This window comes from Pempheris klunzingeri, chromosome 23 (genome assembly GCF_042242105.1).
Source record: "Pempheris klunzingeri isolate RE-2024b chromosome 23, fPemKlu1.hap1, whole genome shotgun sequence".
Lineage (NCBI taxonomy): Eukaryota > Metazoa > Chordata > Actinopteri > Acropomatiformes > Pempheridae > Pempheris > Pempheris klunzingeri.
In genome coordinates, this window is record NC_092034.1 from 17,954,600 (window position 1) to 17,978,037 (window position 23,438).

The 23,438-nt window shown below is 41.2% G+C and overlaps 1 protein-coding gene across 1 annotated transcript in view; it reads left to right on the forward strand.

Moving 5' to 3' along the window:
* Positions 1 to 981: 981 nt before the first annotated feature.
* Positions 982 to 23,438, forward strand: part of zanl (zonadhesin, like) — a 33,970-nt gene continuing 11,513 nt past the window's right edge. Inside the window, exons 1-30 of the mRNA XM_070854472.1 lie at positions 982 to 1,057; positions 2,270 to 2,295; positions 2,762 to 2,911; positions 3,080 to 3,345; positions 4,978 to 5,062; positions 5,436 to 5,588; positions 6,662 to 6,829; positions 6,923 to 7,020; positions 7,116 to 7,194; positions 7,295 to 8,257; positions 8,375 to 8,568; positions 8,723 to 8,864; positions 9,389 to 9,633; positions 9,788 to 9,936; positions 10,179 to 10,307; positions 12,060 to 12,198; positions 12,449 to 12,590; positions 13,534 to 13,730; positions 13,923 to 14,061; positions 14,895 to 15,011; positions 15,567 to 15,691; positions 16,133 to 16,278; positions 16,880 to 17,023; positions 17,114 to 17,221; positions 18,910 to 19,079; positions 19,913 to 20,115; positions 21,051 to 21,195; positions 21,916 to 22,163; positions 22,366 to 22,543; positions 22,672 to 22,780. Coding sequence (XP_070710573.1) covers positions 984 to 1,057; positions 2,270 to 2,295; positions 2,762 to 2,911; positions 3,080 to 3,345; positions 4,978 to 5,062; positions 5,436 to 5,588; positions 6,662 to 6,829; positions 6,923 to 7,020; positions 7,116 to 7,194; positions 7,295 to 8,257; positions 8,375 to 8,568; positions 8,723 to 8,864; positions 9,389 to 9,633; positions 9,788 to 9,936; positions 10,179 to 10,307; positions 12,060 to 12,198; positions 12,449 to 12,590; positions 13,534 to 13,730; positions 13,923 to 14,061; positions 14,895 to 15,011; positions 15,567 to 15,691; positions 16,133 to 16,278; positions 16,880 to 17,023; positions 17,114 to 17,221; positions 18,910 to 19,079; positions 19,913 to 20,115; positions 21,051 to 21,195; positions 21,916 to 22,163; positions 22,366 to 22,543; positions 22,672 to 22,780 — 5,231 coding nt within the window. The 5' untranslated portion in view covers positions 982 to 983. The remainder of the gene's footprint in view (positions 1,058 to 2,269; positions 2,296 to 2,761; positions 2,912 to 3,079; positions 3,346 to 4,977; positions 5,063 to 5,435; positions 5,589 to 6,661; positions 6,830 to 6,922; positions 7,021 to 7,115; positions 7,195 to 7,294; positions 8,258 to 8,374; positions 8,569 to 8,722; positions 8,865 to 9,388; positions 9,634 to 9,787; positions 9,937 to 10,178; positions 10,308 to 12,059; positions 12,199 to 12,448; positions 12,591 to 13,533; positions 13,731 to 13,922; positions 14,062 to 14,894; positions 15,012 to 15,566; positions 15,692 to 16,132; positions 16,279 to 16,879; positions 17,024 to 17,113; positions 17,222 to 18,909; positions 19,080 to 19,912; positions 20,116 to 21,050; positions 21,196 to 21,915; positions 22,164 to 22,365; positions 22,544 to 22,671; positions 22,781 to 23,438) is intronic.

The following is a 23,438-nucleotide window of genomic DNA, read 5'->3' on the forward strand; positions in this document are numbered from 1 at the left end:
CAAGGAAAAACTCCCCTTTAACGGGAAGAAACCTCGAACAGACCCAGACTCAATGTTGGGCGGCTTCTGTAGGGAACAGGATGGTCCTTTAAGGCAGTGATCAGATTAGAACATTTGTCCCCATTTTATAGATAAAGCTCGGCAGTGAGTGTCACTGCTGATGTCGTGAGCCAGAGATCAAACTGCACATGGAATATTCAGTCAGTCTGGTTGCTATGGAAAACAAAGTTACACAACAATTTGATTTCTGTTTAAAGAGCACAAAAGTGGCTGAAAATAATGCTGAATGCTGAAAATATAGAAGACACAAGACAAGATGGCCAAGTCAATCAATCAATCAATCAATCAATCAATCAATCAATCAATCAATCTTTATTTATACAGCACCAATTCATAACAGCATTATCTCCAGACTCTTTCCATAAAGAGCAGGTCTAGACCAAACTCTTTAATTAGAGAGAGACCCAACGATTCAGGAATTCAACATTAAGGATTCAAGAATCCCCACATGAGCAGCATCAGAAGTCAGAAGCCTTATAATTTACTATTATTGATTATTAATTAAATGCTGCATGGTGCACATCCTTTTCCCCACCATCACCTACACACATGTATCAATACACAGTACATGCCAAAAAGGTGTGGCCATGTGATCAAAGTATTCTATTTGTTACACAATCATCTCTATAATGTCTCACAGTGCAAGTTTTTATTTGTGATATAGTGTTTGATGGGCATCCCCACCCACCATGTGAACTGCTCAGAGGTCAAAAAACACACACACACACACACAACCAAAGAGAACACACCCTGCCCCTATCACTCACAGTTATTCATTTACACATTTTGCAACATTAGGTGATGCATTCAGTATTCACACCCACCTGGTCTCCATGCAGCACCCCCCTGACCATCCTGGGCCTTTATATAAAGTCCCGTGCTCTGTCCCTCTGCCTTTTTCTCCTGCTAACTAACAGTTAGCCATGGATACTTTAAAGTTTTTAATCCTGCTCTTATGGATGTGTGGCTGTAGGGCAGGAGGACGGGCACAGCCCAGGTGAGTCCATCACAACAAATTAAAAAAATAATCAAAGTTTTCATCATCAATAAATCATTTAAAAAATCTTTTTTAATGATTTAACTTATGAATTGATGGACAGCATTAGCTCAGCCCAAGCCAACAAATCAATGATTTTATTAAATCAGTTGTCAATTTAGAATAAGACAATAAGTAATTAATCTGTTAAGCCGCTAATTACTAATTGCATATATCCTTGCTCTCACTATTGACATTATGGTGATTCTATTTACTTGAATTGTATCCCTATAATATTACTGCAGTTATATAATATTATGGTATTAGGGGTACTTGGATTCATTGACTCAGTATTTGTAAAAACCTTCTCATTTCTATATAAGTTGTTAATATCATGTGCACGCATAGAGTGTTGTTCCCTCTCAGAGGTTCCAGACCATCAGGCTGGTAACTGCTGTTTTTTTTGTATCAGAGGGAATTCTTAATTGAATCAATTAATTAATTGAATTGATTAAATTCCTATACCGAGTACCTCAAGTAAGAATGAGTTTATGGGGACTATGTTGGGTTTAATGAGACTTTTATCTGGCACCATCTGATGCTTCTAACCCAATACACCTGAAATATTTGACTACAGGATTATTACAGCTATGTAGTAAGAGCCTTATTAATCCACATCTTTAATTATTGTTTGTTTGTTCTTTTATTTAGTTACTCTCTCCTACTTCAGTTAAACCCTGCTATCACACAGATCACAGACGGTTTCCCATCTGACAATTGCAGATACATTTGTGAATTCTGCAGGTCTCTCATACATGGCTCACAGTCATGCTGTTTGCTTTGATACGTTGAACCTGTTCAAATTAACGATAGAGATAGTAGCTCCTGTTGCTAATTGCAGCTTTGATGAAACAGGCATTTGCTTTTGTTGGGTCACCCTTTACATAGGATTGTTATGTAACAGCAGGTAAGTGGTCGCATTTAGTTCCCTCTTCTGTAAACACACAATAATGTCAACTGCAGTATAAATGAGAGGGATTTAGATGAATCTACACTTTACATTTCAGCCACATTTTATATATATATTATATATATTATATCATACAACCATGTTAAATAATTCATCAGAATGGGATATCGAAGTCCTCGCTGATGACCTTTTCACTTCATCTTTACTTGACTATAACATGGTTAACATTCATTAACATTCCGTTGTCTTTCTCTCTTTGACAGGCTTCAGAAAACGCACAGAGAAGACGGTAGGCTGGATTTCATCATCCAATAAATAGCACACATTCATGCACTGAAACACGCACATTCATTTAAGTTTATATTGTGCTAATATGGTGCATATTCCCAAGTAGATCTAGTTAGTTTATTTAAAGATTCATTGTAAATACAGTACAAGGTAGTGGTGGCTGGTCTCCAAAGGGGCCCACACCTAATATACCTGCTCACAGTCACACATTTATTTTGCACTTTACCTGTTGAGATTGTTGATCTTAGTGCTGAGACAGCACTGCTAACACCTGAGCCACTAAGAATATTCATAATCCAGTAAGTCAGTCAGAAGAATCATTTCAATGACACAAACTGAATCTTGCCAATAGCTACATTTAATGTATTTATTACTATTGTTTTGGTGGTAAAATGTTATTACATTTCTATTCTTAATGAGCAATATCCATTTGTTGATGTGCCTGCGTTGTGTTTGTGTTTCCCCAGCAGTAGTGCTGACCTCCTGCAACTTTAACCAGGACAGTGACCCATTCTGCAGGTTCAGTCAGGACACCACAGACAACAGTGACTGGACGAGACACAGAGGTCAAACCCCGACACCTGGAACTGGTCCCAATGGAGACTACCCTGATGGAAGTCAGTCCTCAATGCATGGTTTATTTGAAAGCTTTCAATTAATTTCTGTGAAATTAGATCAGCATTTATTGCATCAGGCCATGGATGAGATGATTAAAGTGCTAGATTGGAATTAAATTCTCACTCATGATAAACACACATCTTCCTTTTGTCTCGATCTGTCTGCAGAGGGTTTCTACGTCTACCATGAGTGTGACAATGTGTCTAATGGACAGAATGCTCGTCTGCTGAGCCCTGTCCTCTCATCATCGGCCTCTCAAATCTGTGTCCAGTTTCGATACTACATGTATGGCTCAGACAATCAGAATACGTTGAAGGTCCTGGCCAAAACATCCAGCGGTGAGGCCGAGGTCTGGAAGAAGACCGGTGTACAGAGTCCATCCTGGCTGAAGGGCTCTGTCACCATGTCAAAACCCAGCAGCCAGAGCATCACGGTGAGTGTTACTGTAGCAGGTCACTGGAGATGCTGCTTTAACAAGAAAAAGTGGGGCCTGGCAACTAAAATCCAGTCTTATTGGTTATGATGTATCCATATTCAAAATGTACCATTAAAGTCTACTGACAGGTGCGTTGTATTAAAAACCTTTTCAAGGAACCAAAGAATCCTGAATGTTGTCAGCCCCTTGAAATTAAATAGTTATAACTGAAACAATTCATCCTGACATCAAGTTTTTATAATATACTTTTCCAGTTCATTTGCCTATTATTGCGCTGAAACTGGTGTTCACTAAAAAACATCAGAGTTGGAGAAATGAATGAGAAATACAACCAACTTAGTGTACATACTCATAACTGCTTATTCAGTCTTTTTTGGTATTGATGGCCAAATGTTTACAGAGGCATTTACACCATCCAAGCACCATCCACCATGTTTAAAGGATAACTCGTTCTATTTTTAAATGTGGGCCAAATCAAAGTAGGTCCACTAAAAGTGTTTCTTTATGCCACTGACAGGCTCAGATTGTTAATATAAGTGTATGACAACATCAGGGAAAGGACCCCTACAAAGATAGACCTGTACAATCCTTTATGTTTAACCAGAGAGAGCTGTTATATTGCACTGTTCAAAATAACTTGACTACACTGACAGAGACAGAACATGTGAGTGGCTGCTCTACTGCTGCCTCAATCTTTTGGTTTGCTTGTGTTATTGTGTGTCACACAACTACTGTGTTGGGCCCAACCTAACCCTTGACAACACCAAAGTTACACAATAACACAAACATACTAACTGACCGAGACAGCGGTAGACCTGCAACTCCCATGTAAAATTGTTGTTTTTGTCAATGGAGTCTGGTGGCTTTGAACCAAGTGATATAATTTGATAAACTGCTAAGATTTTATTTGATAAACAAGCACTTTTGATGGACATTCTCTGATTTGGTGCAATTGCCAGCAAGGATTTCATTACAGCCATTGTGGCTCCTTCGCCACCCACTCTCAGCTGCCAGCTGCCAGCCCTGGTTTAAAAATGCTAGAATTATTCTTTAACCTGATGAAAACGTTTGGCCGGCGGGTGAGCATGGTCTTTAGACGCTCTAGAGGGCTCGGTCTCGAAGCAAGAGTAAAACATGGGTATCATATGAAACAAGACGAACTCCAATCACATAACTAGCTTGTCGCCAAAGGGGCTCCAAAGTCAGGCAAAATTTTGGTGAGAAAAACTAGCATAGCCATTTTCAAAGGGGTCCATTGACCTCTGGCTCCAAGATACATATTGTGTGTATAGAGTAAAAAAAGCGTTCGTATGGGTCTATATAGTGGAGGCCTATGGAAGTGACAATGATGACTGTAAGCAAAAATGCCAATGTACTAATGCACTGGCGAATAATTTCTGTTCTATCAAATCGCTGTTACACTCTGAAAACTGAAAAACTAAAAAATATAAATAGTTCAAATAACTTCTGGAGTATTAAGAAATATTTTGTTTATGTCTCTACAGTCAATATTGTTTTGGATCAACATATTCTGTGTCTTTAGTTAGTTATTGATGAAAAACATCTGATTTTATGTTTTGTTCTGTTTTTCACGTGGCACAATTTCCTGTTTTCTCTCTGTGTCTATAGGTTGTGTTCGAGGCTCAGCGAGGCTTCAGTGCTTCCTGTGACTCAGCTCTGGACAACATTGTCATTACTGAGGGAGCATGTCCCTGTGAGTACATATACATGCACACACACACACACACACACACACACATACCATGAGTCGCTATCTTTGTGGGGACTACCTATGTATACTGTTACTGAAAACTATTAAACTATCCCTGACCCATACCATCTCCTCGCGACCCTGACAGAAAAGTATAGATAATGGATGGATAGTTTTATCAATTACAACAGCATCGTTCAGAACATTGTTTTCCTAGTTGGGTCCAGCAAAATGGCCCCAGAAAACACTGTGGGCCCCATATTGTGAGTTTTCTCCCAGTTTTAAGGCTGCTCTAACTAAATAATAGAGGAACACACACACACACACACACAGACACTGCGGTATCATTGATTGTCTAAATGTTTTATCACAACAGCTTGTGTTACCGGCTGCGATTTTGACATTCTTGATGACCTGTGTGGGTGGACAACTCAAACGGAAAATCCTGATTTATTTGGCTTCGGTCAGTGGATTGGACCAACAGACACTGAAGGCACCGGACCTGATGATGACTTCTCTAAACCTGGATGTAAGTGAGGCTTCTTTTCAAGAGTGAGTGACTGTGAGTTGCTGCAGTAAAAGTTTCATTAGCAACATGAAATTGCTGCCAGTGATCAACAGAAAATATATGGCTTTTGTGTTTTAATTTTAAAAGAAATAGCTGTTTCAATATAGCTTTTATAGATGCTTGACAGTACATGCTTTTACAGTTTTGAACATCAGGTTTTCCTGCTACAAATATTTGTAAATAAAAAGATCCATAATTTTGGTGTGTATGTAAAGGACATTTATTTTATGCACACTGTATAATGTGTGAAAGCAACATGAATAGTGTAAATGGTATGGTCCACAACAGACGGATATTGCGTTTATTGTGTTTAGAGTTTTGGCAATGTGACTACAGATTTGCAAAAAACTATAAATGTTGCAATTAGGCTTTTGGTGTTGTCATTTTGCATAGATTTAACTCCACATGCACAAGATGAAATTAAAGTAATTCAATAAATATGATGCAAAACAAGGCATTTTCACTAGGAAATGCTTGTATAGGACAGCTACAAGCACAGATTACAGCTGCAGAAATATCTGCATGTGACCACAAATTCTTATCTAAATCACACCTCATATCCTCCTGTGTGACCCACCCCTGGCACTCATTGGCAAATATATCTAGACATCCAGCTGTTATTGTGGCACAGATGAACATCTAATTATGTGGCTGCTGTTTAGAAACTTTCCACCTCCATGAGGAAGAGGAATTTCTATATGGGGTTGAGGAATGGACAGTAAGGTTCCCCCTTTACTCACCCGCCACAAGTCATCCATCATCATCAAAGAATGAAAATATGTGCTCATTAGGAGTTTATTATTATTATTATTATGGACTCATATAGACAAATGTGCCTTAGCTATCGTAAAAAAAAACTGTAGTAACTCTTGATCAGTGTTATATGCAATAAACAAACTGTTAGCAACTTTCTGGAACATACACGTTATTGTGGTATAGGATAAATCATCACAATGATAAAGTCTTTATTTCATTTGTTCTTTTTTATTCTTACCTAAATGGCAGCTATTTATTTTTGACCTTTCTATATGTAGTGGGGGCCTACATGTTGCTGGATTCTTTCGAGGCTCTCCCAGGGGCCAAGAGTCAAATCAGAAGTCCTCTAATAACCCCCTCCTCTGGATGTCTGGACCTCACCTTCCACTATTACCTGTACGGCACCAGCACCACTATGGAGCTCAGTGTCCACACCATCACCACAGGTAAAACTGCACTCATTGTAATGTCCATACAGACAGGAACACAGACAGCATGGCAATGATTGTTCTGCTTGAATTTGTTTTTCTTTTAAACAGGTGGAAGCCTTGGACCTGCTCTCTTCACTGTCAGGGGCAACCAGGGTCAAGGCTGGAAGCCTGCAGAGGTCCAATACCTGGGATCTTCTGCCATTCAGGTAACTACTAGAACTGTGTGTATATGTATGTGTGCATGTGTGTGTGGATCGGTTTATATTCCATAACCTTCTTGTAACATTAATGTGTATTTCAGTTTGTGATTGTGGGCACCTTCGGAGAAACTCCTGAGACAGATATTGCTGTTGATGCTGTGTGCGTCTTGGCCTGCAAAGGTGAGAACATCATCAGGTTACTCTCTGCATCATCAGAAATGTGTATATGCTGTGTCAATGATAAATGTCTTCATATTTCATATTTATGTTTAATTTATAGCGCAACCAACAACTCCTGTACCACCAGTAACCACACCAAAACCAACAACTCCCAGACCAACCACGCCAAAACCAACAACTCCCAAACCAACGACACCAAAACCAACAACTCCCAAACCAACCACGCCAAAACCAACAACTCCCAAACCAACGACACCAAAACCAACAACTCCCAAACCAACCACTCCAAAACCAACAACTCCCAAACCAACCACTCCAAAACCAACAACTCCCAGACCGACCACTCCAAAACCAACAACCCCAAGACCAACAACACCAAAACCAACAACTCCTAAACCAACGACACCAAAACCAACAACCCCCAGACCAACCACTCCAAAACCAACAACCCCAAGACCAACGACACCAAAACCAACAACTCCCAAACCGACCACTCCAAAACCAACAACTCCCAAACCGACTACACCAAAACCAACTACACCAAAACCAACAACTCCCAGACCGACTACACCAAAACCAACAACCCCCAAACCGACTACACCAAAACCAACAACTCCCAAACCGACTACACCAAAACCAACTACACCAAAACCAACAACTCCCAGACCGACTACACCAAAACCAACAACCCCCACACCGACCACTCCAAAACCAACAACTCCCAAACCGACTACACCAAAACCAACTACACCAAAACCAACAACTCCCAAACCGACTACACCAAAACCAACAACTCCCAAACCGACTACTCCAAAACCAACAACTCCCAAACCAACTACTCCAAAACCAACAACTCCCAGACCAACTACTCCAAAACCAACAACTCCCAAACCGACTACACCAAAACCAACAACTCCCAAACCGACTACTCCAAAACCAACAACTCCCAAACCAACTACTCCAAAACCAACAACTCCCAGACCGACTACACCCAAACCAACAACTCCTAGACCAACAACACCCAAACCAACAACTCCTAGACCAACAACACCCAAGCCACCAAGTATGACAAGTCCTTATTAGAGTTTTGTTTTGATTTTCAATAATCTTTCTTTCTTTCTTTCTTTCTTTCTTTCTTTCTTTCATCAACCAATTGTTTGAATGTCTTTCTTCTGTACAGGACCATGTCCCCCTGATGCAGAGTATATAGAATGTGGTCCCGCCTGTATCCCCACCTGTATGGAACCCTCCACGAACTGTTCTGGCTCCTGTATCAGTAGCTGCTTCTGTAAACCAGGGTTTGTCTTCAAGGGACGGCGTTGTGTACCATTGGAGAAATGTGGTTGTCTGGATGACCAGAATAACTATTATGAGGTCAGATGTCTTTCTTAACATACACATACATTAATTCTTGCTTGTGCAATGATATAATGGCAAGACAATAAATGACAAGAATGTTGTAGTATGTAGTTCTAGTGTCATACAATACAGTCTGCCAGTATTAATCCTTTGTTCAATTTGGTTTCAGCCTGGCGAAATCGTGTTTGGTGATGGCTGTTCAAAGCTGTGTCGTTGTGTAGGGAACTACACTCTGGAATGTGTTGATACCTCCTGTGACCCGACTGAGGAGTGTCGCGAGGTTAATGGTGTTGCAGGATGCTATCCTAAAGGTAATATATGGTAATTTGTGAAGGAATTGGTACAAAAACTGGTAGAAGCAGCTTGAAACAATCTTGTTCTAACAATGTGTCGTCTTGCCATATCTGAAGGCGAAGTGTTTAGAACTGTTCATGATGGCCACGCTTAAGGAAAAGTCTGAAAGTCTGTCTTCAAATGGGGGGAACTGTGCACACTTTTGGACAAGCTTTCCTTGAAGACATTCATAGTGTTGCACTTTTTGTACACACAAAATGTAATAGCCGTGAGCATAATTAAAAAGGAGAGCTAAATAGAAATGGATAAGTCCTGTTGTTTTCTCACCTCACCATTCCTGGTCAGTCACTGCGTAAAGTGAGCATGCTTGTCAGGCTGGTTTCAGACTATCCAACCATCTGAAAGGTTTGGGAGGGATGGAGTTTCAGACACTGATCACACTGCAGGGTCTTAGGACTTTCTTAATTTTTAAATTACTGGTCAAACCAGTAAAACCTCTTCATTACAAACTATATAATGTTTCTCTCTTTTATTTGCTTAGGTACATCCACATGCATTGCATCTGGTGATCCCCACTACACCACCTTTGACAAACGCAAGTACAACTTCATGGGCAACTGCAGCTATTTGATGTCTGCACCCTGCAATGAAACAACTCTTCCATACTTTGAAGTCCATACCGACAATGAAAATCGCTATAACACACCCACTATTTCCTATGTGAAGGCTGTGCATGTATATGTACAGATGGTGAAGATCTCCATCCTAAAAGGTGGCACTGTGCAGGTAAGAAATAAGAGGAGGAGCTAGCATAGCTGCATGACAAATTGAATAGCAGGGTGATGACTTAAATGCAGTTTTTCAGTTACTAATGCCATTGAATCTTGAAAGTATTAGATTCCATACGTATACGTTATTTGCATTGGCTTCCTCTATACAGGTGAATGGGACCAATGTAAACCCGCCAGTGAGTCCAGCCCCTGGTGTCTCTGTGTTCAAATCAGGAAAGCACTACACTGTGTCCATGAACTTTGGTGTAACAGTTCGTTATGATGGAAACCACTTCATGGATATCAAAGTGATCAAAGAGTGAGTGAGGACTGAACAGATTCTGTCACTGGAGACGGTCTCGTTACACGCATTCTTACCCCAACTCCACTCAGAATACTGTTTTTAATTGAAGTTTAGAAATAAAGCTGAAAAAACACTCAATGAGTGGAATTAAAACAAATCACAAACTCTTGGACATGGTGCAGAAGTAGTGAAATGGAGCTCTGACTTAATTGTTGCTCTCACTTCCCACATATTGCTAACTTTCTTGTAATCTGCAGCTATCAGAGCAAACTGTGTGGACTGTGTGGGGATTATGATGGAGACACCAAAGATGACTTCCGTAAGCCAGATGGATTGCTGACCAACAATGCCAATGACTTTGGACACAGCTGGAACACTGATCCAGAGTGAGTAACATACATTAAAGGTGTATTTTGTAAGATTTGGTCACTTCAGTCCAGATAAATAGGGGACAACATTTCCCCTCCTCTTCCCACCTTTGTCCTCCCATGATCCCAAGGGTCGAAACCATACAGACAACGGCTGCCGAGGGAGTTGGCCACGAGTACATGTCCACAAGAACTTTACACACTCAGAGAAGACAGAAAAAATAGAACCAATTAGATACATTCTTATTCTTATTATTACAATCGAGCCAAACAGTCTAAAAATAGAGCACACATTATTAACTAATAGAAAATTACTTCAGTACAATCAGTGAGTCAGCTCCAATGACAATCAGAGTAGTGTATGCTGTAAAAGGAATAAGCATCAGTGATATCAAGTCATTTAGATTTAAGATAACACATCATTATTCCGGTGAGGGAAATTTCCTATTAACATAATGAGACATAATGAGAAACGAATAAAATAATGAGTAATGCAGCAGGTCTAGTCCACGCTTTCATACACAGTGTCGTTCATGTAGACCTCTCTTGTCGCCAGGTGTGTAGAGCAGCCTCAGTCCGCCTGTTTTCAGTGTCAGCCTGCTCACGCTTGCTTTCTCCCACTACTTCCTACGCCACCAGGAACCAATTATTCATCAATCAATCAATCTTTATTTATAGAGCGCCAATTCATAACAGCGTTATCTCAAGACACTTTCCATAAAGAGCAGGTCTAGACCAAACTCTTTAATTAGAGAGAGACCCAACGATTCAGGAATTCAACATTAAGGATTCAAGAATCCCCACATGAGCAGCATCAGATATTAGATTAGGAAACAGTGGCAGGAAGAACTCCCCTTTAACGGGAAGAAACCTGGAACAGACCCAGGCTCGGGGGGGGGGGGGGGCTTTCTGTCAGGGTCCATGTTGGGTGGAGGTTGGACAGAGAGAGAGAGAGAGAGAGAGAGAGAGAACACAAACAGCAACCAACATGCTAACAGTTACTATAGCACTAACAATAGGAGTATGACTAAAAAATTTGCATTAGCAATATGGTAATGTTGAAAAACATGACTAGTATTCATCTTTAGTGATCAGTCTTATGGTTCAGTGCCAATGGCGTACGTACGTCTACTAAACAATATCTGTTTATATATGTCTATTGTAAAGATGACGAGGCCTCGTGTTTGAACTGACAACACCTCTTGTTCTCCCAAGTTCAGGTGGAGTATCACGTATATCATTAGTGTATCATTCAGGGTTCAACTTCAGTGTTACATGGGTTCAACACATTCATGTTTCCTCGCTAGAACAGATGATCGACAGTAGCATGGTAGAGTCAAGTCATTAACAACGGTGCAGGAGGATTCTTGTATAGAAAACAGATTTTCTCCCCTACAGCAGTGTCATCAATAATGTATAGTAACTCAAGGTCCAAGGTTTATTTGTCATTTTACAACATAGGGTTGCCCGCTGAAATAAAAGCTGTAGCACCGTCATGCTGCACACACATAAACATACTGTCTATGCAGATTATTCATTTTAGAACAGAACAGGATCACATACAAAATAAAAACAATATAAACAGATATTTACTGTATATACATGCATTTCTGTATACACCAATGAAATAATTCTGTAGTGCCTTTTATGAATATGCTTTTGTGAAATGTAAACAGCAGCGACAGGATAGTGTTGATAATGGTGGTCTTCATTTTTCACACAAAAGGTTTGACCACACACAGAGCTCTAACTGGCTGTCTATGTTGACAGATGTAATAAGAAACCCAACACCACCGTCCCTGGGTGTGATGAAGAAGAGAAGGAACTGTATGAGAGCTCCGGGTACTGTGGCAACCTGCTGGACAAAAACGGTCCCTTTGCTGTGTGCCACTCCAAAGTCAACCCCAATGTAATTCCTCACACGCACATTCAAACACATGCAGACATGCAGTGTATGCAAACCTATACAGTGAGAATATGAAGAAGTTCCTATATATATTGGTAAAACACAAGCACACTGTCTTGGTGGTGCTCAGATTGAGGTGATAGCTATCTTTTGATTAAGCAAGTGACAAGTTCCTTTTTCTTTTATTCCATCCTTGTAAAGATCAGAGAGAGACAGAGCGTTGTTACTCAACAAACTATGTGTGTGTCTTCAGAATTATTTCAGGGACTGTGTCTTTGATCTGTGTGAGCTGGATGGAGCTAAGCCCATACTGTGTGAAGCCATTGAAGCCTATGTCAATGAGTGCCAGGACCGTGGAGTCAATATTGGACCTTGGAGGAATGAAACCTTCTGCCGTAAGTATTAGCTGACAGAATGGGTGGAAACTATAGGTTGATGGAGGAATGTAGGGTTTCTTAGTTGATTTGGGACTCTATTTATCAAGCATGTTAGAGTAGGAAATCACTGCCAACTGGCTGGTGACGTAGATTTGGCCCTTCTGTTAGGACTAGAAATAAAACAGTGAATCAGCTTTCCTAGCTGAACGTATTCCTATTTAAACCAAAATTTTGAAAAGCTTCATCGGTGTTGGAGTCATCAAGGTATGGCAGTGAGGCAGGCAGAGTGATTCCATGAGAGGAGAGATGTTTTTAGAACACTCAATAACAATAAGCTAATAGAAAGATCTTTTGACAAAAACCAAAGTGTTTTGCAGACTGATCTTTCTGTGTGAAGTTTGCATGTACTCCGGCTTCCCCCCACAGTCTAAACACATGCAGGTTGACTGGCGACTCTAAATTGCCCGTAGGTGTGAATCTGAGTGTGAATGGTTGTCCGTCTCCGTGTGTTGGCCCTGTGATTGACTGGTGACCAGTGCAGGGTGTGCCCCACCTCTCCCCCACAGTCAGCTGGGATTGATTCCCACATGATGTCCTGGCAGAAGCTGATTTTCTCATAACACATTTTTGTAATACAAAAATTGCAGATTTACAATCACGGTTATTCTGTCAGTAATAAATCGTACTTTTATCGCCATTATTCCCCTCATAAAGATAATGGGTATGACGAGTGTTAAAATTGTCAGAGACATTTCTTTGTCGCAACGTTGCACTCCAGGAGTCTCTCCTCTGCTGAAAAGTCAGTGCTTCATAAATATACTCTTGAGTGTCTTTACTCCTAGATTAACCTTCAGAGGGATTCCTTGAATGATTTGGAGACACTTGATAAATACAGGCCCTGGTTTCAACATTGCCTCTATACCCACCTTATTACTGACTTCAGCTTCCATCCTTCCCCTAGCTCTGACCTGCCCCCCCAACAGCCACTACGAGTCCTGTGCAGATCCCTGTCAGGAGACATGTTCTGGGAAACCTAGCTCCTGCGGGGGGCCCTGCTCTGAGGCCTGCGTGTGTGATCCTGGCTACATCCTGAGTGCCGGCAAGTGTGTCAAGAAGAATTCATGTGGTTGCAAACACACCAACGGCCAGTATTATGAGGTAATTGTGTGTGTGTGTGTGTGTGTGTGTGTCTTGTATTTATATCTTATCTTTATTTAGATAGATAGATAGATTGTATCATTGGTCCAGTGATCCCAGCTCTCACATTAATACAATTTCATACATATTCATTCAAGTAAATATTTGATATAAGCGTCAATGTGTGTGTGTGTGTGTACATGTGTACACTAGCCTGGAGAGGAATTCTATCTGGAGGACTGTAAGCTGAAGTGTCGGTGTGATGCTCCCTTCGTAACCTGTGTGGCCTCTGAATGCCCCCCAATGCACGAGTGCAAACTCCAGGATGGAGAGCTGGGGTGCTATCCCTCAGGTAGGTCCACACCCACAGCACTGCTCGCCAAGCAATAACTGCAATGGATGTAAATTGCCATCAGGGTTCAGCATTCACACACACACTCACACACTGAGGGTGGACAGCCTGCTCCACCTCTGAGCTGCTGCTTCTACACTGGCAGAGGCAGCAGAACAGAATGACATCCCATAGCTTCAGATGATATTTTGTGTTTCATTCAAGTCAAATCATTTTCATTCAGGAATTTAAAATGAATTGTAAAACAAATTGTGGCACATAGTGATCACTTTTGGTAAGTAAGGCTTTGCCCTAGACCCTGTAAATAACTTTTCACTCTTGATTAAAAGGATTAATCCATTTAAACATCCCAACAAGGGAGCAGTGTGAAGGTGTTTTTCCACAGAGAACCTCCACAGTTGCTCTTCTCTCAAAGTGTTATTAAAGTTAAACAATGCCGTTGTTGTAGCCACGTCTTAACTAGCAGTGGCCACTGAAACATGATACTCATTTCTCATACTCATTGCCTTTGTAAATACCCATGTATCGTAGAATTTGGATAGGCATGATGAATCAGGTTGAACAATGGAAGCTAGTGGAACTGAGGACCTAGAAGTTTCGCTTTCAATAACAGTTCAAACATCTTTATATCTTACAATCTTCACAGCATTTCCTTTTTTCAGCAGTGTAATTCATAGAGCTGACATCATGGAGCTAAAGTTCTGTCAGCTTGAAGTATCTGCCATTTTTTATTTAGAGTTTGAAGGAAAGCAGTAAGTCAGCTGCTTGTGTCTTAGAAAAAGGTTCAGCCTTGTTAACTCAGGTCTGTTGTGGTCTGATGTTGTCTCGCTCAGGCTCTCAGGACTGTGTGGTGTCTGGAGATCCTCACTACAACACATTTGACAAGAAGTTCTACAGCTTCATGGGAACATGTACCTACACACTGGCCAGAACCTGCAAGAATAACACAGGTAAGATGTTGTCTCTGACTTGCCACTGGGTAAAGAGAGAGGGGGTTTTATTCTTTTCTTATTTTGGTCATTTGAGATGATGCATGTCAAGGGTTGGTATGAGTTGAAGCTGATGTGCTCGGGGTACAGTAGTTCTTAAAATGTGGGGTGCGTGTGTATTAGAGGGGGTGCAGGGCAGTCTTTTCGTGTTTTTTAATGTATTGCCTAATTGCAGCTAGGGCTGGGCTTTGTTTTAAAAGTTACAGAACCAGTACCAGCTGCAGCATCCTTAAAGTGACACCAGTACCAAAAGACTGCTTGTGTCACTGCCTCTTTGTTCTACACATACTCCTGAATGTTTTGGTGGCGTTTTGACCAGCTGAACTGCACCTCGTGCTCTGTTTCACCACACACCACTGACTGTATGGGTCGTAGCTGCTGTGGGAAAGGGGCTAATCACATGGCTAATTGATTAGCTATTATCAGATATTTTGCTTTATTGGGGTCTGTCACTGAAAACTGCAGCAATATATATATATGTCCTTGGTTATGTATGGTGTCGTGCTCCCTGTCCAGGTCCTTGGTTCTCAGTGGAGGGGAAGAATGAGGAGAGAGGACTGACGGGGGTGTCCTACTTGAGAAAGCTCTACGTCACTGTGAATGGAATCACCGTGACCCTGATGAAAGCCAGGAGGACTCTGGTGTGTACAGACAACGTTTACACCCGTGTTCTGTGGCTGTAAACTTTTACAAGCTATCAGTATCACAAGAGGATGACGAGCACACATGCACACCAGCTGTATCTCTTCTCTTTATGTTAATCTTAATCTTCTGGTTTAGTGAGAGTACAAATCAAAGCCTGTCCCTTACTCTCCTCAGCTTTTTATTTCATCTCATCTTCATTCTTAGACTTTTATCTCTATTTCTCTATTTAATGCCATAATCCCACTCATGTTTCCTCATCTGTCCACAGATTGAACAGGTTTTCACAGTATCAGTTCTCCCTCATCTTATACAGCCAGTGATCTAAACCCCCCATGTACTGACAGACTGGCAGGAAGCTGTGAATATTTAACAAACATTAACTGTACCTGTAACTTCTGTTAAACACTGTCTTTACATTTCTTCCTTCCCCATGGCAGGTGAATGGACGACGGGTGGCCCTCCCCCACTCCCCCTCTCCTCTTATCTCTGTCAGCGTTGCTGGTCAGTACATCAACGTCCAGACGCCCTTCGGCCTTCAGGTGCGCTGGGATGGAAACCATTACGCCCAGATCTCAGTTCCCAGGTTAGTATAGAGATTTGTTGGCTTATAATATTCATCCAATATGACATTATGACACATATACATAAGAAACAGCAGGTAAACGTTTCCATCCTTTTCCATCTTTTCATTGATAATGAAGAAATAACAGGTATCAGCTAAAAAGGAACAACAGGTTGTGCCTCTGATGACATACATACATTTTAAAGCTGTGAGGTATTCTCTAACCTCTAAGACTCATAGTGTATTTAGACTGAACCACATTTCTTTATGCAGTCCATGTTTATTTCCCAAACAGCTAATCTCCAGTGGAACTCAAGACAAGTCTTTTCTTTTGTTTCCATCTCCAATTATTCAACAATCTCAGTTTCAGTCATCAAGTTAATTTTCACCCAGACTGAAACACTTTGAACTACATATATATATATATATATATATATATATTTCAATTCCTCCCATTCTTTGGTTATACATCTTCAATTGATGATGCCCTGACTAGTGCCATCAGAAGCAGAGATTTTTGTATTGTACGAATTAAAAGTCCAAACAGTGGTCTTGGTCTTTAAAGTCTTTTTAAGACTTTCCTCTTCATCTGTTAATCCTGTCTTTGTCTTCATCCCTACAGTTCCTACTACGACCAGATGTGTGGTCTCTGTGGTGACTACGATGGGAACCCAGACAACGACTTCACCAAACCAGATGGCACTCTGGGAGCAAATGTTAATGACTTTGGGAACAGCTGGCAGACAGAGGAGGATGAGGATGACTCGTGAGTTTACACGCATGTGATCAGGCTCATGGATGGACTCTATAATCTGACTACATAATGTGACCCCCTTGTTGTGTTTGTACTGATCAGGTGTACCCCAGGCACCAAGCCTGACCCAGAATGTGACCCCAAGCTTGAAGCTGAGGTGGTTAAACCGGACAAATGTGGCAAAATCAAAGATCCTGCAGGACCCTTCAGGTGAGAACACAGTTTTTATTCCTCATTTATGGCCTGCTCCCACTGTTGGTCTACAGCGTCCACTGATTCAGAATGTGAACAATCATGTCAAAAAACAAAAAAATTGCTGAAATGGAATTTATCAGAGCAGTTTATAAGGTTTCCTTTTTGTGATTCTTTACTTTAACAGTAAATACTCCCTTGTAAGAGTCAATCACCAAAAACACAGAATCCATCCATGATGCAACTCAGCTGTGTCTCTTGTTAGACCTTTAAAATACCCAGCGAAAATTCCCAAACTGCGCTTCTTCAGTCAAGTTAAGAAACCCTTCATGATATCACCGTGGCATAATCAGGAATATTTTCCTTAAAAATCAACAGGATGTCCTCGGCGGGGTCAAAGGTTTGTTTTGACACATTCGCCACTCTGGAAGACATTTATTCAGACCCAGTTCACAATGTAAAATAACTCTTTTAGTTATTTCATTCAGTAAAACTGAGAACAAAGCAGAGCATACAAAGCATGTATAAAATTTCATTTTTCATGTTAATTATTGTAGTGAATTATTCTTGTAAAGTTCATCAACATACTGTATCTATTTACATGCCTTCACCTTAAATCAGCTGGAACGTAGATGTTCTGGGCAGTGTCAGCAGTTATTTATCTGGGGTGGGGGTGTATCACATCAGTGAGCACAAAGGGTAGTTAGAGGATGTGGCTGGAGATAATGACAGTGGTCTTAATGTGATGGATTGTGTACCTACCTTACAACTGCAGAGCCAGTGGGCGTTAAGCTGACCAATGGTTACTGAAGGAGAGACACACGTGTCTATAAATCGCTTCGTTTCCCAGACTCTGAAATCCTCACAAAGATTATCTGACTCTATATCTTATTTCAGATTACATTTACAGCTTGCTTTTGGAATATCACATGAGCAGGACTGGACTCTGAACCACACACACATACACATAATATGTGTTGCTATCTTTGTGGAGATTTCCCATGGACACAATGGATATTGTAACTAAAAACCTGACCCTGACCCTGACCCTTAACCTTGACCTTAAACATCACCAAAATAATATTTGACACTATTAGTTTTGTCTATAACAACACCATAGTTCAGAAGAACGTTGTTCTCCCAGTGGGGTCCAGCCCAAAACACTGTGGGTGGGTGTTCTCCCAGTTTTATGGTCCCATTTAGTGTGTAATACAAGAGCACACAAACTCAATTTCCAGACAGTGCATGTGGGATTGAGTAAATACAATAATGCAGTCCTGAAAGACGTCATCAGGGGGCTCCTACAGCGAGGTGTGGGCTGTTCTCAATGATGTCCTCATGAAGCTTTTAAGCTTTGTGTATGCTTGTGAAAGACACTTGGGCACAGGCCTCCACGGATCCTTTGCATTTAATAAAATTAGAAAAAAAATTTAAAAAACATGTCCATGTGACTTGTTTCATTTCACTTTGCTCTGAAAATGTTTAGAATAGCTCATTTTCAGAGCCCAATCTGTCTCTCTGAGGCTGAGTTGTTTAGCATATATACATTATATCTGTCATTTTTACAAGCAGTGAGTTGGGAACTAATAAGAGGATGGTGAAATCAGCAGCATGTCATTCGTTGTTCTGCATTTGTTGTGTGATTTCCGTGTGTCGGCCCTCTGATGTGTTCATCCCAAGTGAGCGAGTTCCCTCTTTCTCTCCAGGGAGTGTATCGGCGTGGTGAATCCTGCTCCGTTCTTCCAGAGCTGTGTGTATGACATGTGTCAGTTCTACGGCCAGCAGCATGTCCTATGTGACCAGCTCCAGGCCTACACCGATGCCTGCCAGAGCGCTGGAGCCAAAGTCCACCAGTGGAGGACTCCAGATTTTTGTCGTGAGTCTTCAGTGTTCTAATAGGACAAAGCTAGAGAAGGTGTATGTTTTGTAATATCTCTGCAAAAAAGGAAAACATACTACTACTGATTTTATGGCATTGGAGGTGAGACTGTTAGAGATAGCAGGTCAGTCACTTCGTCCACAGTGAAAAATCTTACCATTTGGCACAGCAATTTTTGGCTGAGACCAACTGGCAATAAAGCTTCCCCTCAAGAACTTGGATGTTCCCCTTATTTTTCATGTCAAGTTACATTTTTTTCCACCATCTTATCAGTATTGCAGTGTAAGCACGTGAAACTAAGAAGGTGAACATGCTAAACATCAGCATTTCAGCATTGTTAATGCAAGCATGGTCAGCATGACAGCACTTAATCACAACTACTGAGGCTATTTTTTCTATCAATTAATTATTATTAGGTTCAAAAAATGTCAGATAGTAGAAAAGTAAGTTTAAGTTCAAATATTCCCATTGCTTGTTTTGACCAACCAGTTCTTTAAAACCCCAAATTATTAATTTTATTATTATTTTAATTATCCGATTCATTGTAAGGAGTTAATTAACAAATGATTTACGACACAAGGCCCAAACTAACTTTGGACAGCTTTCATGCATATTGCAATCTAGTTTTCCTTGTCCTCTGTCCTCACAATCCATCAAATGAACGAGACAGACACCATTCTCTGAACTGTAAATCACTTCTTCCCTATGTAGCAATATAACTAAGCACTGCAGCATCTCAGCAGACAAGCAGACGATGTTGTCTTTATGACTTTAACTTCATTTTTTCATCCTTGTCTTAACCCTCCTCCTCCCTTTGTCTCTCCCTGCAGCCCTGGCTTGTCCTCCCAACAGCTCCTACTCTCTGTGTGTGAGCTCGTGTCCGGAGACGTGTCTCGGTGTGATTGGCCCATCTGGCTGTGAGGACATCTGTGTGGAGGGTTGTGCGTGTGACCCCGGCTTCGTCCTCAGCGATGACCAGTGTGTGGCACTGAAAGACTGTGGCTGTATGGACACCAGTGGCTCCTATCACCCTGTAAGTGCTCACAACCTCCAGGACATTAAGCATATTCCATTTACCTTGAACCAGAGGAAAAGTGTACCTCAGCTTATAAAACGAAACCAGACTGAGTTTGAGGTCTTACATAACATAATCAGACTAGTACCAGAAGCAAAGAATAATAAAAGCTCAGTGAGTTATTCATGAGTTCATTCAAGCAGAAGAATATCTAATTCCTAATCAAAGGAAAGAGCTGTCAATCATTGATTGTACAGCTTACTTGAAATGACATCATCTGAAGCTAATGCCTGCTTAACCTCGATCCAGCACCTTCATACGTCACATCGCACTCCTGTTGCTGTTCTGAATGAACATTTCAGGCATTCACTGCTCAGAGGGTTTAACTAAAGAACACTGCAAATGTAAAGTGACCCCAAAGGTGAACATCACAGTGCCCCATCTGCAGATTCAAAGTAGTTGTTACGATGGTGTAGAAGAAAAGAGAATGATGTTTGATAAACTGTGTTTATTTAAAGGAAGGTTAAACATTCATTTCTGTGAGTCTGTGTCGTTGCTTTTGGCTCTTCAGTTATGCACATAAACATGTCTTTTAGGCAAGCTTCCCTCCACACACGGTCCCAAGGAAAATGAAGGAATCAGGGTTACATGCTGTGCACCTAAATCATTTAGTAATGGGTCCTCTGATGTAAGCATCTGGAAATACAGTTATGGGCAGAAATACAATATGAGGTACTGTTTTGGTCTTGATGAGCTCTGACCCGCATGACAACATTCTCAGTCACTATACACACTGAATAAACCAGTGGGCTGTGAATGTGTCTCACCTCAACAATTACATGTTTGTGGTGGCTTGATGCATTTAGACCTGTGTGCACCTGTGTGTTTTGTATCTGCCTGTATAATGCATAACTTTCTTTTTCTTGTGTGTGTGCGTGTGTGTGTGTGTTCAGGTGGGCGAGGACTGGTACTTGGAGGGTTGTGAGGAGAAGTGCAAGTGTCACAGTGGAGGTTTGATCCAGTGTCACAACAGCAGCTGTAAACCAGCCACTGAGAGCTGCCAGCTCCAAGATGGAGAATATGAATGTCGGCCTCTGGGTGCGTTAGACACACACACACACACACACACTCACACAAACACACACACAGCTAACACAGGCTTGAACATTGTATTCAAACAATCTAAATAAAGATACGCACAATACAAAGAGGGTTCTCCTCCACAGGGTGCATTACTGTTGATAAGTGATAAGCCACTGGTGCGTAATCCTAATACGGTGTATCTATATCAGCTACTATACTTACTGACTGTATTTACTGACTGAGTCCTGCTTCATTACCTGATTACCTGAGGTCTGGTCTTAGAGGAGTCTTGTATCAAAGTCTAGCTTTAAGGCTTTCATTATCTTAGCTTAAATTATGTTTATTTGGTGCATGCTCCTTCATCATTTTGATGAATAGGTCCACACATGCTCATTTTAGCCCTGCGTGCCCACCAGCAGATTAATCCAGGACTGGATTTTGAAGACAACTACAATATTTGGCTTGAAAGTGATGATCTGTACCGATATACAACATGTTCAAATTAAACTGGGAATCAAATTGGGAGTACTTGAGGATATATTGCATATATACATGCATGCATGTCTAAAATTCACTGAGGCTTAATGTGTCTTGTAAGTTCTATGTGATATACAATGTCATGGCACAGTGGTGTAGATGTTTTTAAGCTAATACTAGAGGGGAGCAACAGTGTGAAATCCCCCCAACAGTTCCTACACCACACAGTTCAGCTGAATTCTTACCTTTCTTGTTTAGGAAATGGTATCTGCTCAGTGTCTGGCGATCCACACTACACCACCTTTGACAAACACACCCATCACTACATGGGAGCCTGCTCCTACACCCTGACCAAACCCTGCAATGCCTCCACTGACATGCCATACTTCACCGTGGACACCCAGAATGAGCACAGAGGGAGTAATAAGAAGGTTTCCTACGTCAGGGCTGTGGTGATCAACGTGAACGGCGTGGATGTCATCCTCGGCAAGGGCCGCACAGTCCAGGTACGTTACCAGATAGGTGGTTCAGTCACAGCAGCTGATACACTAGAGCTTTAGTTCTGCATGATAGATCAGTGATCTCTACTGTCCCCCTCGCTGCACATGTGTACCACTAAGTCAGGTTTAGAGAGAGAGCTTAGAGCGCCAAGAGGACCAGGTGCTTGTAATATTTAGTGCTCAGAGTAAATATGTCTCTGTCTTTCAGGTCAATGGGACAGTGGTTGTCCCACCTGTCACCTCCATCAGTGGAGTTAAGATCTACCTGAGTGGCAAGTTTGTTGTCGTAGAGACGTCCTTTGGCCTGAGGGTACGTTTCGATGGTAACCACCACGCTGATGTCACTGTGCCAACTTCCTACAATGGCCTGCTGTGTGGCATGTGTGGTAAGAGCCAGTATGATTAATCAGTTGTGTCCTGATCTTAATAATATAATAACATATTATATAATTACATATATAGTAATAACAATTATATATAATAACATAATTCATCAGGCTTTTTGCTATGGCAGGAAATTTCAACGGTAACCCTAAAGATGACAACCTGAAACCCGACAGTACACCAGCTGCCAATGTAAATGAACTGGGAGACAGCTGGCAGGTTCCTGATCCACGGCCTGAGTGAGTCACATCACCAAATACATAAATACAGAACTGATATCAATCAAACAGATAACTCACTTACTTGTAAATAGTGGCTATATTTATTCCAGTGGCAAAAAGAACCAGGTCTTTATTTGTGACGGTCGTACATTAGAGACAGATGAACATTCATGAAGAGTTTAGCTTGTTGATGAATTCAAGACTATGTGCATGCACGCACTGGAAGACTTGTAATGTGAAACATCTGCACAGGAAGTGACTGTAGCTTATTTTCACGATCTCTCACTGAGTGAGTTAAGACAATAGTGAATAAGCCTATGGCCCACTGATGACAGACATTTTGCAGCATTCTTTGTCATTACAAACTGGGCATTTAGTTGACATTCCTAGAGAAGATCAGGAGCGGCAGCCATCACCCAGCAGTGGTTGGTCCATCAGTGAGGCGGAAGCGGTGTAATGTTTACTACAGCCGAACAAACCAAGAAGTGATTGGTAACTGCTGACAATGAAACTTCAAAACAAGTCCAAAGAAAAAGAAAAGAAACTAATGAAAAAGAAACTACAGTAAGTATTGAGTTTGAGAACAGTGAGACAAGAAAGTGGAAGCAACTGTGAATCACTGGTGAATAAAAGTAGCATTTATGACATACACTCAAGCTTCAAGCATTTTATCCTG